At 37.5% G+C, this 18,579-nt stretch overlaps 1 protein-coding gene across 1 annotated transcript in view; it reads left to right on the forward strand.

Annotated features, from left to right (window-relative positions):
• The first annotated feature begins 4,224 nt into the window (after window positions 1–4,224).
• Window positions 4,225–18,579, forward strand: part of si:dkey-8e10.3 (serine/threonine-protein kinase SBK1) — a 426,835-nt gene continuing 412,480 nt past the window's right edge. Inside the window, exons 1-4 of the mRNA XM_049486226.1 lie at window positions 4,225–4,303; window positions 5,773–5,949; window positions 7,666–7,868; window positions 10,797–11,616. Of these exons, the coding sequence (XP_049342183.1) occupies window positions 5,781–5,949; window positions 7,666–7,868; window positions 10,797–11,444 (1,020 nt within the window). The 5' untranslated portion in view covers window positions 4,225–4,303; window positions 5,773–5,780 and the 3' untranslated portion in view covers window positions 11,445–11,616. The remainder of the gene's footprint in view (window positions 4,304–5,772; window positions 5,950–7,665; window positions 7,869–10,796; window positions 11,617–18,579) is intronic.

Below are 18,579 nucleotides of genomic sequence, written 5' to 3' on the forward strand. Positions count from 1 at the left end.
CAGAATACCCTCACAATGCCATGCCGTCGTCAGCAGAATGCCCCGTCATTATCTCACAGCTTCAGACACCCACTCTCTGGGTTGAGTTGCATGTTGGAACAGGGAGCCTGGCTGCACTCACCTCCTGTTTGACTCTCCAAGAATCCCGTGGCATCCAGCAGTAGGATTCATTTGGCAAGGCGGCAAAAGAAATTACCAAGGGCCACAACTACTACCGTCCGTCCAATAAATGTCTGGCGATCAGAGCCGGCTGGTTAATGGAGGAACCGGAGGATTAAAATACTACACAAAGATGACCGAGATCATTTACAGTTTTTTTATTCAATTGCTAAAACGCAATTTTAGATACTTAGCTGGTTTACATCTCATTGCACTGCTAAATTAAAATATTATATAACTGTCTACTTGCAATCATTTATCCTCTCAATATGCACATCAACTGGTGTTCATTATTGTTTTACTGTGTTCAACTGCACTGCCTCCATTATACACACACACTAAATACTGGACTTTTATACTTTATATTTTATTGTATTTTTTTTATATGTATTATTATATCTTATCCTTCTTTTGTGTTCTTCTGTGTACTATGTGTACCTGTTACTAGATGTCCAGAATTTCCCTCTGGAATCAATAAAGTATGTATCTATTTATCATATCATATCAAAATATATAACTCAATTTACTAAAGCACAAACATATATATTTTTTTAGAATAACTCAAATACCCTGCCAAACTGCATAAAGCATTATCATTTTTTTATACAGTATTTAAGTCAGTGCAACATATTAACAGATATATTCCCAGTCTAAATGTACGGATTCAGGTGCAACTCAAATAATTATCATATCATTAAAAAGTTACTTTATTTCAGTAATTCAGTTGAAAATGTGAAACTCACACTACACACATTGATGCTTACGGCTTACAGACAAAGACAATTAGAATATTATATAAGACCAATTGGTACTTTCAGCAGTGTGGGCAGTGTGCCAATTCCTGCTGGAAAATGAAATCCACATCTCTGTAAAAGTTGTCAGCAGAGAGACTTGATAATAAAACACAGTGGATCAACATCAGCAGATGACAGACATGTCTCTTTATCCAAACCATCACTGATTGGTGGAAACTTCACACTAGACCTCGAGCAGTTTGGACTGTGTTTCTCTCCACTCTTCCTCCAGACTCTGCTCCTTTAATTTACAAATGAAATGTATATATATATATTGTGTAATTTTAAAAATTAAAAATGTTTTTGCTCCACTTGCCATAAGAATAGGAACATATCCTGTACCACAGTGTGTGTTGCTGACTGTATGTTCCATAAAAAGTGATGCTTAAAAATATGTGAACCCTCTAGAATTTTCTTTATTTCTGCATCAATTTGATCTAAAACATCATCAGATTTGCAATAGAAAGACGAATATGCATGTCACTCATTTTCTCACCTCCAGCAGCAGCAGCTTTAGCTTCAGCTGAAGGCGGAAAACAGGAAAGTCCTGCCAGGACGGTAATTAGGTTGTAAGGATGGCGCAGGCGATCCGGGGCCGAATGCGATGTGTCAAAATGTGAGCTATACAGGGACATGCTGACCCTCTGCTCCATCAACGGAGGGTTCTATCACATAAACACACACAGTAACACACACACACACACGGCTGACAGACATGTGCGGCAGGACTGATCCCTCCACAGTCCTGTCTTCACCTTTTTTCCTCTCTGGCTCAGAACGCTCTCTCCTTCAGAAGCCCTGTACGCTACACTTTCTAAATTAAGCCCTGCTCTCTTCTGCCCCACTTTTACACTCAAACATCACGCCACGGTGCCAGCCTGTCTTCATGTGCACACGCTCTGCAGGATGCTTACAGTACTTGTCAGGACCTTTATGAACAACCCCGGGAAAAAAAAAATGCAGGCACCGTGATTTTCGGGCTAATTTTGACCCTTTTGGGTAAACATCACCAGTTAGCTGTTAGCCATTAGGGCTAATCTGCCATTCTGGGCTTCATGATAAAAGCCCCAGATCTACACTGAAAATATGTGATTGTGTTGACTAAAATAATCATTTTAATAACATGTTTTTAATTCTATTTGTAATATTTCATGTTTATTGGACTTTGTTAGGTACACTTTTGATAGAAATATAGTCAAATAACTCAATTCTGTTAGTATCTGCATATGTTGTAGCAGGGCTGGTATATTTTAAGTGTATTTATCATTATTATTATTATTACAGAGCAACATATTTCAGATATTGATGTAAAACATGTATTAAAATGCAGAAACTTTTATTTATTCTATTATTTTATTAGGTAAATAAATGTGCTGTAATAATAATTTGCCATATATTTTATCATATTGCCATATAAAGCTGTAAGAGATATGTAGTATTTACAGCAACTGTTACTGACTAATGTTCATTACTCAGAATTACTAACATTTAACTGAATGTACAGTTTAAAATACTTTGATAATGAATGTGATTAAATTCGATTAATTTAGATTAATTAATCACAGAGCATTTAATTATTTAAAATAATTTTCGTAACCACCTGACAGCACTTCTACTTCAACAATTCGATATTTATGTTTAAAAAATATATTTGTTATGAGATAATATGATAATGATGATTATCCATGCTTTGATTGAGCTGCAAATCATATTTTATCATCCACTGGAGACGCAGAATTTATGATCCTGTCGACACAGGCTTGACTTTCAGAGGGAATGGAAATGTTGAACATATACACATCGTCAGCCGAGCTCTGAAAGGTTGTCTCACGTTTCCTGATCACATTTCCGAGCTGCAGCACGTAGAGGGAGAAAAGCACCGGGCCTTAAATGGAACCTTGAGGAACTCCGGAGGAAACGCTAATATTTTTAGATGATTATTTTTACTGAAACGAGAAACAGCTTGTTTGTTAAACCCAGCGCTGGGGAGGCCTGTCCAGATTTTTTAGTTCAAATTAAAAAGTAAAGATCTTATGATAAAGTCATATGCAGTCCATTAAAATGTCATTTTTGTAATACTGTTAAAACAAAATCCATATTTCTTTCTGGTACATTATATACAGTTCTGTTGAAAAGTATCTGGCTCCTACAAATTTCTAATACTGAATTTTAATATCAGACAAAACAGTTTTTAAATTATTTAATTTATTAATATATTAAAGGAAATATATATATATATATATTTAAACCAACCTGGCCCTTTTTTATTGCATATGTGTTTCTTCATAGTTTCCAGGTCTCTAAAATGAATCTACGTGCAAAAAACAAAAAGAATGTTGAAAAAAATCATAAACCCTTTCAGATCTGTCTGTAAAGCACAAAAAAGAAGACTCTAATATTCAACAATGAAATCTATATAGCTGATAAATTAATGTAAATAAAATATTTATTAGTTTCCATAGCATTGTAAACCCGTGTGTAATATTTTTGATTTCATATTGATTTCTCTTATTATTTTATAAACAAAATAAAATAAAAATATTAAACAAAAGTAAAATAAAATAATTAAAAAAGTGCTCTAATTCACTATAAATTAGTAAAAAATTAGCTGTTAATTGGTACTAGCCTCAATGTCTCTAGTACTACTGTTTTTTTCCCAAAGTGCAGCCTTCAGTGCAACAAAACATTTAAAAATAAAGAAAATAGTGTATATGATGTCCATTTTTATGGATGCAGGGTCTGAAAGGGTTAAATGATAGATAGATAGATAGATAGATAGATAGATAGATAGATAGATAGATAGATAGATAGATAGATAGATAGATAGATAGATAGATAGATAGATAGATAGATAGATAGATAGATAGATAGATAGATGAAATACAAAGATTTCAGCCTCACCCACCTTCTGATTGCTAATTGCTGATTGCTCACACCTGTTTGCACCTGTATAAATATCCCTCAGTATCCTTTGCTCCTCACAGAGTATTGTCTAGTTTTCTAACTCTATTATGCGTGTTTTCCTACTCTTTCTACCTGTTTCCGCTCTTTGTTTGTTTATTTATTGTTTGTTTATTTTGTTTGTTTGTTGTTTTTATCCACTTATAGAAAAAAACAGAATAGCCCTTGAAGTTTTTTTTTCCACAAACAGCTGAAAGACAGTTTTGCTACTGAAGCTTTAGCTTTGCTTTTAGCACCAGTCTGACTAGCCACTCCCTGACCACTCACTCACTCACACATAACATTACATTACTACACTGAGAGAGAGAGAGAGAGAGAGAGAAAGAGAGAGAGAGAGAGAGAGAGACTCCTCCACTCTGAAAATGAACTTACACACTGGACTGAACAAGGTGGGAGACTTTGGTCAGATTTCTGCATGTTTATTATATTCCATTTATTGTATACTAATAATTAATTCTGAATTAATTCAGACTGACTGGGAACTTTACTCTTCAAGTTGTTTAAATTGTAACCCAGGATTTAAGAGTAGAGATGAATAGAGAGAAAGAAAGGATAAATCATCACGTTTTGCCATTTTTTAAAATGGTCATAATCGTAATTTCTTTACTTATTATTACATTGTGTGTTTTTTTAATTAGTAAACTTTTTTTTTTTTAAACAGCTAAAAATATATAGAATATATTCTAGAAATTGAGATTGACAGCATAACGGTAGATAGAGAGATTTTTTATATATTTTGATTTTATAGTGTGTTATTAATATTTTTCAGTAGCTGATGTATTTGTAACGGTTGGTTTAAGTAGATTAATGTACCTTTTTTTTGCATATTTGCATATAAGGATTTTTTTTTATTTTTTTTTTGGAGGGGGTTTTCCGTACTTTTAATGTAATTTAATTTAATTTGTTGAGCTTCCTATATAAACAGACTAGTTATGCTGTAATAAAGCTGTTAAAACAGCTGTAGTCTCTTTTTTTTTACTTTTATTAATAAAACAAAGTTAATATATGTTTTTATCAAGACATAATTATTTTTATTTGTTTGTTTTATTTGCTGTGGTGTCTTGTCTCTGGGTAATTCAGCCTTTTGCCAACTTGACCCTGTAATAATAATAATAATAATAATAATAATAATAATAATATATTTATTATTATTTTATTTTTTACTATGTACAGTTGCCCTAATATAAATTACAGTACACGTGTTGTTAGGTGAAATTAAGAGTTTGATAGTGATATGAACGTGTGTGTGTGTGTGTGTGTAGTGACTGAGGGTGTGTAATCTAGGGGAGAGATAGTGTAGTGTTAACAGACAGTTGACAGACCTGCTTCAATTCAGAGAGGCCACTGAACGTTGTTTTTTTTTTTTTTTAAAGCTGCTAGTTAACCGGTTATATGATTATAATTGATACTCCTTATGCAGAAATGATTGTGAATGATTAATTCCTTACACAGACAGTTGATAATAAAACACAGTGGACCAACACCAGCAGATGACTTGCCTCTCCAAACCATCACTGATTGTGAAAACGAATGAAGTAGTTAATATGATAATATGTTAATATGTGGTCAAAATGCTTTAAAATTGCTTTAAAATGCTTCGTGTCGTATCATTTGTGTGTAAAATCCTGTTATATTAACTCTAATGTCTCTGTACACATGCCCATTTTATTCCTCTCAGCTTGTCCAGAAAAGCATGTGTAGCACTATCGGCAAGGAAATGCTTAAAACGAAGCATTCTGTATTAAAAGCAGTGGCGTAAAACTGAATTAGACTCTTAAACTGTTTTATTCAGGAAGTGAAAGGGTGTTTAATTTCTTCTCCTGATTGGATGTAAGATCTCTGTGGTGTTTGATTCCAGGTATCGTAATGATCACGCTGGGCTCAGTGCCTGAGGGCAGCAGCCCTATAGAGGAGCTGATGGAGCTGACGGCGCAGAGTCTGTGTCAGCTCAACATCAAGGAGCATTTCAACGTCATTAAAGAGATCGGCCGCGGCAAATACGGCCGGGTGCTGCTGGTCACTCATCGCTGCCGGGGTACGTACACCAATCAGGATCCAGGAATTATTGAATAAAGAAAAATATTGAATAAAGACGTTTATCTTCAGCTAATATCAATATGCACAAAAGCCTTCATTCTTCATTTGAGTAAAACATCATGAGCTAAATGTAGTTTTTATTTGGTCTATCTACATATTCTACAAAATATTTATTCAGCCCCTTATATTTTAATATACCAGCAACATACATACAGTTGCAATTTAATCATTTCTATTCTTATCATTCATTTAGTCGCAAGTGTAGTGAAATTGAGTGAAAACCGTGTGAGTGAAATTAAACAATTCAAACATAAAAAAGGCAGCCACACTTGAGGTAAACAAGCATGCTAATGCTACATTGCTAAATGCCAAAGCTATGCTAGCGCTGCACAGCTCATACTGTATTTTCCGTTGAATTTGTGAAGAAAAATGTCATGAGTTAATTTTTGTAAAATGTCATGAGTTAATGTTGTTTTCAAACAAACAAAACACAATTATAAAGCTACATATACTTAAAAATATATATATATTCAATACTTAATATTTTTATATACCAGCAGACATACAGTACCAACAAAGCACAATGCATTTACCTCAGCACTGCAATTCAATCATGATTTTTAGCAGAATACTTTAGCATTGCTATTCTAATCGTTCATTAATTCATAAGTTTAGTGCTTCCTAAGTAGAGAAATTGAGTGAAAGTAAGTGAAATTCTAACAGAGAAAGGCAGCCAGCTTTTAGGTAAACAAACATGCTAATGCTAAATTGCTAAATGCTAAAGCTCTGCTAGCCCTGCACTGCTCATACTGTATTTTCCGTGTAATTTGTTAAAAACTCACAATATATTATAGATACAGCCCTGGAAAAAAAATAATAGACCTCTTAAAATTGATTAATTTCTTTCATTTAACAAATTGTAACTCTCTGGAATATAATCAAGAGGAAGATGGATGATCACAAGCCATCAAATCACCAAACTGAATTGAATAGCTGCTTGAATTTTTGCACCAGGAGTAAAGCAGCATAAAGTTATCCAAAAGCAGTGTGTAAGACTGGTGGAGGAGAACATGATGCCAAGATGCATGAATTAAAAACTGTACTTTAAACCAGGGTTATTCCACCATATATTGATTTCTGTACTCTACTTTAAACCTTTTTAATATGAACTGATTGTTTTCTTTGCATTATTTGAGGTCTTTCTTTTTTTGTTATTTCAGCCATTTCTCATTTTCTGCCAAACAAAAAAAAAATGCTTTAAATGACAATATTTTTATTTATTTATGGAATTTGGGAGATTTTTTGTTCGCAGTTTATAGAATAAATAAAACAACAATGTTCATTTCGCTTAAATATAAACCTATAAATAGCCAAATTAGACAAACTGATTCAAAAACTGAATTTTATATCCCAGTTTTTAATGTTTTTTATTTGATGTTCAGTCTCCAAATCCTAGATCAGTAGATCAGTTCTGTGCATCGGTGATCAGTCAGAATATCCTGGTGATCATAGTGTTCAGGACTGTATAGTAGTGACAGTTCCAGCTGTGATTGTGCTTTTCTGTGATATAGTATCAGACAGCTGTAAAGCCTGGTGTCAGATAAAAAGTCACCGTCCTGTGCGGAACTTTATGTGTCTCTGGAGATGTTTGTTTTAGGGTGTGAGGTCTGATCCCTCGCTCTCCTGTTTCTTTTTCTTGGCGTGGGCCCTGCAGGGACCCCCATGGCTCTCAAAGTCCTGCCCAAAGCGTCCACCAAGCTGAAGGGCTTCCTGCGGGAGTACTGCATCTCCCTGCACCTGTCTCACCACCCCTGCATCGTGGGCCTGTTCGGAATCGCCTTCCAGTCTGACGAGCACTACGGGTTCGCTCAGGAGCTGGTGGTCGGGCGTGACCTTTTCGCTGTCATCCAGCCTCGGGTCAGTCTGCATGCAGTGATCACACACACTTTTTGATATATGTCTTTAAAAGAGAGTGAGATTTTTGCCCATTCTTCTTTATAAAAAAGCTGAAGCTCAGCCAGGTTGGAAGGAGAGCGTCTGTGAACAGCAGTTTTTATGTCTTGCAGCAGAAGCTGAATGGGATTTAAGTCTTTTAGGGCTTTGACTGGATCATTCTAACACATGAATTTTCTCTGATCTAAAATCTAAATCATTCCACTGTAGCTCTGTAGCTCTGTAGTGCTATATGTTTAGGGTCATCGTCTTGCTGGAAGGTCAATCTTCTTCTTTTACAGTCTTTTACAGCCTTGTATTTAGCCCTATCCATCTTCCCATCAACTCTGTCCAACTTTCCATCTCTGTCCCTGCTAAAGAAATGATTCCAAACAGTATGATGATGCTGCCACCACCATGTTTCACAGTGCTGATGGTGTGTTCAGGGTGATAAGCAGTCTTGCTTTCCTGCAACAAATAGAGCTTTGACCTTAGGCCAAATAGCTCAACATTGGTCTCATCTGTGGCTACAAACAATGGCACTTCTACAAGCAGTGGCAATGCAAATGGCACTTCTTATATCTTTCTTTCAAAAACTCTCCTCTCATTTACACTGAGACTGAATTACACACAGCTGGACTCTATTAAACTAATTCAGTCACTTCTGAAGGCAACTTTGCAAAATTATCATATGCCATATTTTCCATGTCTTGTTTTTAAAACTACGTATCATGATCTATCGCTTAAAATACAATCTCAATAAAATACATTTAGGTTTGTAGTTGTAAGGTGACAAAATGTGAAAAAGTTCAAGGGGTATGACTACTTTTGCAAGCCACTGTATCTCAAAAATGCAAAACTAGCGTCAAAGTTAATGAGGAATGTTGGTGATTTTTATCAAGATTATAAATGAGCAATTTATATTATGTTTTATTATGTTATCAAACCCATTGGTCATTGCAGTAATGGCTAAAGCAAAAAAAGGCTCTCATTGGCTGCTGTATACCCTGCATGCATCATTCTATGGTTCTAAGTCCCGCCTCTGCATTCACAGCTATCTGTAATATATATGTTCAGCAATTTCTTACAGTGGCCAGATAGGAAACCCTGGCTTTTCAGATATTCCCAGAAAGATCTGTAATATAAGAAATAATACAGGAGGTTTGAGCGAGGGCCGTATTTCAGGGGCCAGCACCCCTGCTGTGGTGGTAAGCATGTCTCAGACAGGTCTGATAGAAGGAAGGCTTGCAGTGCACGCTCAACACATTTCAGAAATGCGTGTATGCGGCGGGAGGAACTCTCGCAGGGGTCAGCGCGAGAGCCGCAGAGTCGCACAGCTGCCTCGCTTCCTATCAACGCCAGCACAGCCTCGTTGGCTCAGTGAAGTTCTATGAAACAGTAGACTCTACATTTAAGATTTAAAGCTCAACAACATTACAGGAGTCTGCAGCCCCAGAGGAGCCTCCTCAGACTTTAACTCCTCCTGCTCTGATGCGAGATGTTGTGAGAAGACAAGTTTCAGACCAGGAGAAACCAGAACGGAGACACTTTGCTGACTGACAGAAGCTTATAGAGCTGCTTTATGCAGAAAGCTCATAACATGTGCTCTGGTCATTTACAATCCACACACATGGATATTCATTGTGCTTTTACAGTGACTGATTGGTGAGGCAGTTTCAAAAATGACACATTTTTTAGCATGTAAAATTGTAGACTTTGTCCAATTGTAGACTCAGAAAACATGTAAAAAATAAATGTACAACGAGAACTAGTGAACCCATGAAAAAAAAAAAAAAACTCTCTAGATACGAGAAAACCCACTTCAGAATTTCATCTTCTTCTTCTGGGTCTGCCAGACCACCAGAGGGCGCTCATAAGGAAGGCAAAAAACGAATAGATCAACTTAGTCAAGTCATTGATTATACATTTTTGCTCATTCTTATACTGAACAAATGTACTCAACTTTTTTTTTTTTTAACTTCAACCAAAAAAATGCTTGCTGTAGAAAAAGGCGAACACATTTTTAGCAAAATACTTCTACTTTCTAAAATTAAAAGAATATCCTGGACAAGTAGTTCCTTACTATTTTTAATTTGAGTTTTTTTAAGCAATTTAACATTATTCACCCCATTTATTAAGGACCCACATACAGTTTCCCTCAACCTTTATGGTATAACAGGAAATACAATGTGTGCAGTTTCTCCATAAAGGGCTTTAGTCATGCAGAAGATACATTGGTTGGTTGGTTGGTTGGTTGGTTGGTTGATTGGTTGATTGGTTGGTTGGTTGGTTGATTGGTTAATTGGTTGGTTGGTTGGTTGGTTGGTTGGTCGAACATGTGCTTCTCTCTCCTTGATCCCATTGGCTGTAAGTTCTCAGTGATTTTACCCATCAATGACCAATAGTCCAGAGTCTTCAGAGCCTATGCAGTGATTTCCAGTGCAGAATCATTACAGCCTGTTTTTAATGCAGTGAAACCTGAGGGCCCAAAGATCACCAACATTGGTAGCACTTTAAAATAAAACTACCTTTATAAAGGGTTTATAAATGGTTTACAATTAGTTTATTAATGGTTACTAATTAGGTTGTAAATGCCTTAAAATCATTAATAATCAGTTATAACACATACGTAGAAAAGGCAACAATATAGATGGCTGTGGGTTCTAGTAGCTAATAAGTAACCATTAATAAACTAATTGTAAACCATTTATAAACCCTTTATAAAGGTAGTCTTATTTTAAAGTGGAAAACTATCCAAATCAATCCAAACCAAGAGTGGCACTAAGTTAGTAGGTTTAGGGGATCATTTACTTTTTCACAGAGGGTTAGGTTGCTTTGTAGGTGTCCCAATACTTTGGTCCATATATTTTGTATCTCTGCTGATTTCACAGTAGTTTTTCCTTCTTTTTGCAGGTTGGTATTCCAGAGTCTGCAGTGAAGCGCTGTGCCGTACAGGTGGCCAGTGCTCTGGAGTTCATCCACCAGCTGGGTCTGGTGCACCGAGACATCAAGCCTGAGAACGTGCTGCTCTTGGACACCCACTGCCAGAGGGTCAAGCTGGCGGACTTCGGCCTGACCCAGAAACAGGGCACCCTGATCCAGTACATCACGGGTACGCTGCCCTACATGGCGCCGGAGCTGTGCGCCATGGTGCTGGAGGAAGGTCAGGATGAGGTGAAGGCGCCTCCGCTCAGCGTTCAGCCCAGCCTGGACACTTTCGCCTTCGGAGTTCTGCTGTTCTGCATCCTCACCGGATTCTTCCCGTGGGAACACTGCATGAACACCGACGACTTCTACCAGGAGTTCTCAGACTGGCAGCAGAATCCTGAGAAATCTCCAGTTCCCTCCCAGTGGAAACGGTTCACACCAGCATGCATGGAGATGTTCGGGAGGCTGCTAGCACTGGACGCTAATGAAAGGTGCCTGGTGGAGGAGGTGAAGGGGTTTGTGGGTAAAGAGTGGGTGAGGTCAAAGCGTCTGAACGGACTGGTGGAGGACAGTGGGAAAATCAGCGCCATGCCAGTCCTGAGCCCCTGTAAAAACAGCCCGGCTCTTCAGTGAGGGTTCAAGAATTTCAAGAAAAAAGGAGGGGGCCATGTTTTTCTTCATTTTATTTTAGAATAAAATAATTTTATATACAGGGGTTGGAGAATGAAACTGAAACACCTGGTTTTAGACCACTAAATAATTGATTGTGGTGACGGACAGTTCTGGTGGAAACAGGAGAGTTGAGGTGCACATTGAATTCTGCGTGATTTGATCAGCCGTGGTTTTACGTTTTTTTGGATACAATCCGGGTTAGCACCCGAACATCCCTTTCAGACAGCTTCCTCTTACAGCGTCCACAGTTAATCCTGTTGGATGTGGTTGGTCCTTCTTGGTGGTATGCTGACATTACCCTGGATACCGTGGCTCTTGATGCATCACAAAGACTTGCTGTCTTGGTCACAGATGCTCCAGCAAGACGTGCACCAACAATTTGTCCTCTTTTGAACTCTGGTATGTCTCCCATAATGTTATAGTGTTCATTGTAATATTTAGAGCAGAACTGTGCTCTTACCCTGCTAATTGAACCTTCACACTCTTACTGCTCTTACTGATGCAATAATGTGCAATTAATGAAGATTGAACACCAGGCTGCTCCAATTTAGCCATGAAACCTAAAATCCCACACTAAAATAACGACAGGTGTTTCGGTTTCATTGTCCAATTCCTGTAAATCTAACGTATAACATGTTCTGGTTTGTTTTAACATGTTTAGTTTAGTAAACAATTCCATACTTTTTGTTCATAGATTGGATGACATTAATCTAGAATCTAAATCTACAATTTAAATGGGCCTTGAGTGTTTTAGTGGACTAAAGTGCTGTCAGTATGATCGGGAGATCGCAGGTTCAAATCCTGGTCATGCAGCTTGCCATCGGCTGCTGGAAGCCCTGAGAAAGCACAATTGTTCTTGCTTTCTCTCTCTTTGGGTGGGTACAGTAGATGGCGTTTTTTTCCTTTCCCCTCATCACTCCAAAAGGAAAAGGGTGATGTGGATCAGCACAAGGCTGCGTCTGTGAGCTGATGTATCAGAACCTGACTGAGTCTGACTTCTCATGTTTCGGAGGAGGCGTGTGCTAGTCTTCACCGTCTTCACTGATGTTTGGGGCATCACTAGTGATAGGTAGAGGCCTAATTAGGGTGGGTTGGGTAATTGGCCTTGTAAATTGGGAAGAAATGGGATACAAATTAGAAATAAACGTAATAAAAAAAATATCTAAAATTAAAAAGGTGTGTCAAATATTTTTTTTTGCCTTTGTTTTGCCAACAGTGTTGCTCAGATAAGCTCCAGATAAGCTCAGAAGAACCTTTACTACTTGTATTAAACTTTGCTTTGAAGTTTTAGACATTGAGTTTAAAATGTTCTGCTTTTTTTAATAAATAAATGCGATCAATACATAAATCAAATTTTCGGCTGCTTTTTTTTTTTTTTTCAGTATTCCAGAATGAAGATCATCAGGTTACTACTGTCTGCTTTGATGTAGAAGCACACACACACACTTACACACACACACTCGCCCGATGCTCCCAGCCTTCACCCTCTCGCAGTGAATAATCTCCTGGCATCTGCTGCAGCTGGCAGGTCAGTGATGGACAGTGTGCTGGTGTTTTTCGGGGCCTGGCACTGATGTGCGAGTCCCACTGAGGGGCTTGTGTGTCCCGCTGTCCAGGGGCCCATTTGGCCCCGAGCCCTTACCCAACAGCTCCTCGTGCTTTGCAGCATATTTAGAGTGTTACTCCAACTAGTATAGAGTTTCTATGTGCCTCTGGGGGGGGGGGGGGGGAGTCCGCGCTTACAACACCCCATCATAGGGCAGCATTAATATTCCATGTGGCATTAAAGCCTCAAACACCTCAAGCTAAAAGTCTCGGGCCTCTGCAGGAAATAGCCACGATCCATAAATCAACTCCTGACTGTTTTATATCATTTTATCGCAAAGCTACAGATCTGTGCTTAACTTTACAGCCAGACTCTGTAACTGAGAGGCAGCTGCACGATGGAGATTTGCTCTAGATTTGTCTCAGATCAGATTTCAGATTTCAGCAAACTGCGAATTGCATATGCACTTGCAGTTTTCAACGCGCTCAGCTCATGTCTGTGGAGACGCGGCGCAACAATGCGTGTCCTCCTAGTAAACATGGTGATACGCAGTATCCCTTCCAGGAACGCCTCCTTTCCAGGCGACGGCGAACCGAGAAGGGATGAAGTCATCGCCGCGCACTCAGACGCAGCTGTTCTAATTGGCACTTAACAGCTACGCTAGCTGAAGCTAATGCTCGATTACCACGAGGCTAATGTGGACACTGCAGAGGCCTTTAGAATTTTTTTTAACTGTAACACAGAGGAGAAGGCAGGATGCAAATACAAGTCTTTATTTTCCATATTTTTAATTAACAAAAAACAAAACACTAAAAAACAGAGGATAAACTTAAAGACTGAAACAAACAAGCAAAAATAACAAACAAAGAAACAAACTACAAAAAGCAAACGTGAAACACTGAAGACAAAAAAAAACACAGCTGGTCTGAGGTTAAACAAAACAGATAAACTAGATCTGGACAGAGTAACAAGACAAGATCAGACAAAAAGCACGACAGAGAACAAAGGAGCACATGAGGTATTTACACACAGTCACAAACTAGATACACCTGTGGAGGTAATGAGGGGGCGGAGTTACAAATGAGACAGGAGGGGTTACAGATGACAAGGCGGGGCTAAGGCGGAGACAAGACCAAAACACAACAGTAGCACATGGCTGGGAAACATGACAGGTAAACAATAGAGAACAGAGGACAGGAGCAGGAAGGAACCAAAAAAAAAGGAAAGACACTGGACATAAACGCTCACACAGAGCGGCATCAGTGAACGTGAAACCAACCAATAGAGCTGCGTATCGTCACTGTCCAATAAAGAAAAGAAAAAAAATTGTAAAAAGTATCTTTAAAACAGCAACTTTACAGGAGAGAGAAATTCGGATTTTCTGATTGAGTTTCTATTGGTTCATTAATCAAAATATTTTTTGGATTTTTGCATTTTGGAACAGTGTAAGGGACAGCTTGTCTGTTCAAATTATGTAGTGAACTAAAAATCGCAAAAAAAAAAAAAAAAAGATTGAGAATGAGAATGAATGAGATACTTGTTTTTCATTGGACAGCGATGATAGTGTATAAATGGGCACCATAAAACTCTGGAAAAAAAAATAAAAAGACCACTTCAGTTTCTGATTTAGCTTCTCCGATTTTGCTATTTATAGGTATTTGTTTGTAATTTAGAGCATTTGTTTATTTATTTCAGAAAAAGCGAAATGGCTGAAATGGCAAAAAAAAAGTTGCAGAGCTTTCAGACATCAAATAATCCAAAGAAAACAACAAGTTCATATTTATAAAGTTTTAAGAGGTTTTTAACCACAGTTTTTATGCATCTTGACATCATGTTCTTCTCCTCCACCAGTCTTACACACTGCTTTTGGATAACTTTATGCTGCTTTACTCCTGGAGCAAAACTTCAAGCAGTTCAGGTTGGTTTTTAGCATTTTTTAAATTTGAGCTGAGGGTGGAGTCAGCTAAAATCAGGGGGTTAGTTACCCTACAATATTTTTGGCTTATTATTTTGTTCTGCCAATAATCTTTTAAAATTAAAACTACACATTTTACCCAAAAGCTCGTACTGGATCACAATCACGCTGCTGCTGCTGGACTGTTGTGAGGTTGTGAGGTTTTGCCTTTGGGGCGACAGCTGTGGTGAAATCACAGTTCACCATGTCTTGCCTTTAATGTGGAAACAAAAGAGCAGGAAGATTAACGCGCAACTGCGTATTCTTCCACATTACATCACTGTTCCCGATTTCCCAGCAGGCTTTGGGACAGATACGGAGGCGCGGAGGCTTGCTGAGAGGATGGATCCTATTTGACTGATAACGACACGAACACCTACTCTTAAATCTGCGCTGTTCTGCTTTGTTATGGAAAATTACCACAACTGCCCCACAATCCCACTGCCAGCTAGCTTCCCATTCCGCCGGTCCGCAGGGCTTTGTGTGATGGAAGTCATTTATCTGGCGGATGCTGATTGGTGGAGCAGTGAAGCGCTATCAGATGAGACGACAGGTTGAGGAGGACAGAATGTGTGGGCATGAAAGTCAAACAATGTGATGACATCACGAGATTGAAGAGGTTTTATATGTGTGTGTCTGCGGATAATACAATGCATGTGCTCATTTATTCATTAGAGAAGTCCTATGGTAGTAATTTTAATATATATTTAATATATTTACTGTATATTGATCAAGTATAAACATCAGCAATTATATATCAGCAGTGGCAGACTATTAAAAACTGCCATTCAAATACTCTGTCATGCACAATAAAGTGATTTATATTACACTTTTAATGCAAATCATGTAATTAATCAAGAATTTTTACATCCCAAACTCACCAACTCACCCCCAAACCAATCCCGAACTCATCCCAAACACCTCCCAAACTCATTCCAAATTCACAAACACATACAAACCTCGCTGCAAACTCACAAACTCATCCCAATCTCATTCCAAAATCCCCCCAAACTCACAAACTCATCCCAAATGAATTCCTACGTCACAGCAAACTCCCACACACATTGCAAACCCATTCCAAACTCATCCCAAATTCATTTTAACCTCACAGCATACTCTAAAACTTCCCTCAAACTCATCCCAAACTCCCAAAAACTCCCCAAACTCATTCCAAACTCACAAACAAATACCATCCTCACTAAACTCCCAAATACTCATCCCCAAATCCCGCCAAACTCACAAACGCATTTCAAATACACCCCCCAAAACTCATCCCAAAATCACCCCAAACTCAAAAACTCATCCCAAAATCACCCCAAACTTACAAACTCATCCCAACATCACCCCAAACTCATCCCAACATCACTCCAAACTCATCCCAAATGTATTTCAACCTCACAGCAAACTCTCAAACATCTCCCAAACTCGTTAACTCCCCACTAAACTCATCCCCAACTCATTCAAACTTCCAAAAACATCCCCAATTTATCAACTCACCTCTAAACACATCCCCAACTCATCCAAACTCCCAAACACATCAACTCACCACTAAACTCATCCCCAAGTCATCCAAACTTTCAAACTCATCCCAAACTCCCAAACTCACCACTAAACTTACCTTTCAACTCATCCAAACTCCTAAACACATCCCAAACTTATTCCAAACTCACAAACACATACCAACCTCACTGCAAACTCTCAAACTCATCCCAAAATCCCCCCAGACTCACAAACTCATAAAAAAATCCCCCAAACTCATCCCAAACTTATCCCAAAACTCACAAACTCATCCTAAATGTATTTGAACCTCACAACAAACTCTCAAACACATTTCAAACCCACCCAAAACTCATCCCAAATTCATTTAACCTCAGAACAAACTCTCAAACCTCTCCCAAACTCATCCCAAACACACCCCACCTCATTAACTCATGGCCTATAAACTCAACATGTAACGCTAAATATGGCAACATATTTTTAACCCAATTAACATTTAATACCAATATATGGTTTGTTTTTTTGGTGAAGAGCTCATGAGTTCTTCAGTTTGTTGGCTCAAAGCAGCATCAATGCAAACCCTCGTAAAAATCTCCATTACTGTTTTAAGTGGAGCATAAAATAAATCCCGGACTGGAATTTTAATCCCTTCATTTAAACATGGGAATGTTCTCTGTTCTATTCCGGGTATCCGGTCCCTGCTGACAAGTCAATCTGGCAACCGTGCCGGAGGTCAAGTGCGGTGTTTATATAGAGCGCTGGAAGCACCACTTACAAATTAGCTCCTTTGGGTAAAGCTGCGGCCCGGTGATCTTCAACAGACTCGGACCTGAAAAAAGAGACCAGCAGAGAGACGCTACAGTACAGCTGTGTGTGTGTGTGTGTGTGTGTGTGTCTATAAATTACCAATCATGGAAAATGATATCTGATCTATAACTCAAACAACAGCTGTTAACAATCTTCACAATCAATCATGTGGTGTAAAAGCAGTGTCTCAACTAACAAAGAACATTTTAAAAACATTTGACCGTGTTTTAAAAAGGTTTTAGGAAGGTTAGTCTGTAATTTTACAGAAATCAGGTTCCATAAATGTTCTTGGGACAACTTTAAACCAAGGCTCCTTTATAAAGTGTTTATAAACAGTTTATAAAGGAGTTTATTATTAATGGTTATAAATTAGGTTGTAAAAACTTTTAAAACATGAATAAGAACTTACAGCACATGAATAGAAAGAACAACAGTGATTTATTTAAAAAGAATTAAAGTCAGAAAGTCAGTTTAGTCAATTAATATGTTATTAAAGTTAAATTAATAAAGTTATTAACAGAAATGTTAAGGATGACTGATGGAAAAGGCAAAGTAAGAAACTTAACAGTATAAAAAAAAACAGTATATATATATATATATATATAAATGTGGAATCACTAGTTGTTACACCATTTTTAACACTGTTGCCCTTTCTTTTTAAGTGTTGTAACAGCTTATTAATGGTTTATAACCTAATTAATAACCATTAATAAACCCTTTATAAAGGAGCCTTTTTTAAAGTGATACAATGTTCTAAATACTTGTAATATAATAGCATAATTTGCATGTTCCCAGAAAAACAAACAATTTAAACACTGACACAATTTCAAAACCTTTCTAGGAACATCCAGAAAACTTGACAGATCTAGCTTTCTAAGAACGTTTACAATGAAAAAATTAGCAAATGTTCTACTAACCTAAAAAATTGTTAGCTCGTACAGTTTCCTTCAAAAGTATTGAAACCGTAAGAACAATTCAATTATTGTAGCTATAGATTGAAAACATTTAGGTTTGAAAAAAAAATATATACATATATATATATATGAATATGAGACGAAAAACAATAACAACATTTCAGCTTTTATTTCGAGGTATTTACATCTGGATTTGACACACGGTTCAGAAGATAATACCTTTTATCTGAACTTACCAATTTTTCATGTGAGCAAAATATTGGAACAGATAAACTTAAAATAGATAAAAAGTGAATAAGACTTAATATTTAGGTGCAAATCTTTTGCATTTTCAGGCTGCAGTGGGTTTTGGGTCATTATTATCTTGCATCTTTTTTT

The sequence above is a fragment of the Astyanax mexicanus genome, chromosome 12 (assembly GCF_023375975.1).
Source record: "Astyanax mexicanus isolate ESR-SI-001 chromosome 12, AstMex3_surface, whole genome shotgun sequence".
NCBI classification, from domain to species: domain Eukaryota; kingdom Metazoa; phylum Chordata; class Actinopteri; order Characiformes; family Acestrorhamphidae; genus Astyanax; species Astyanax mexicanus.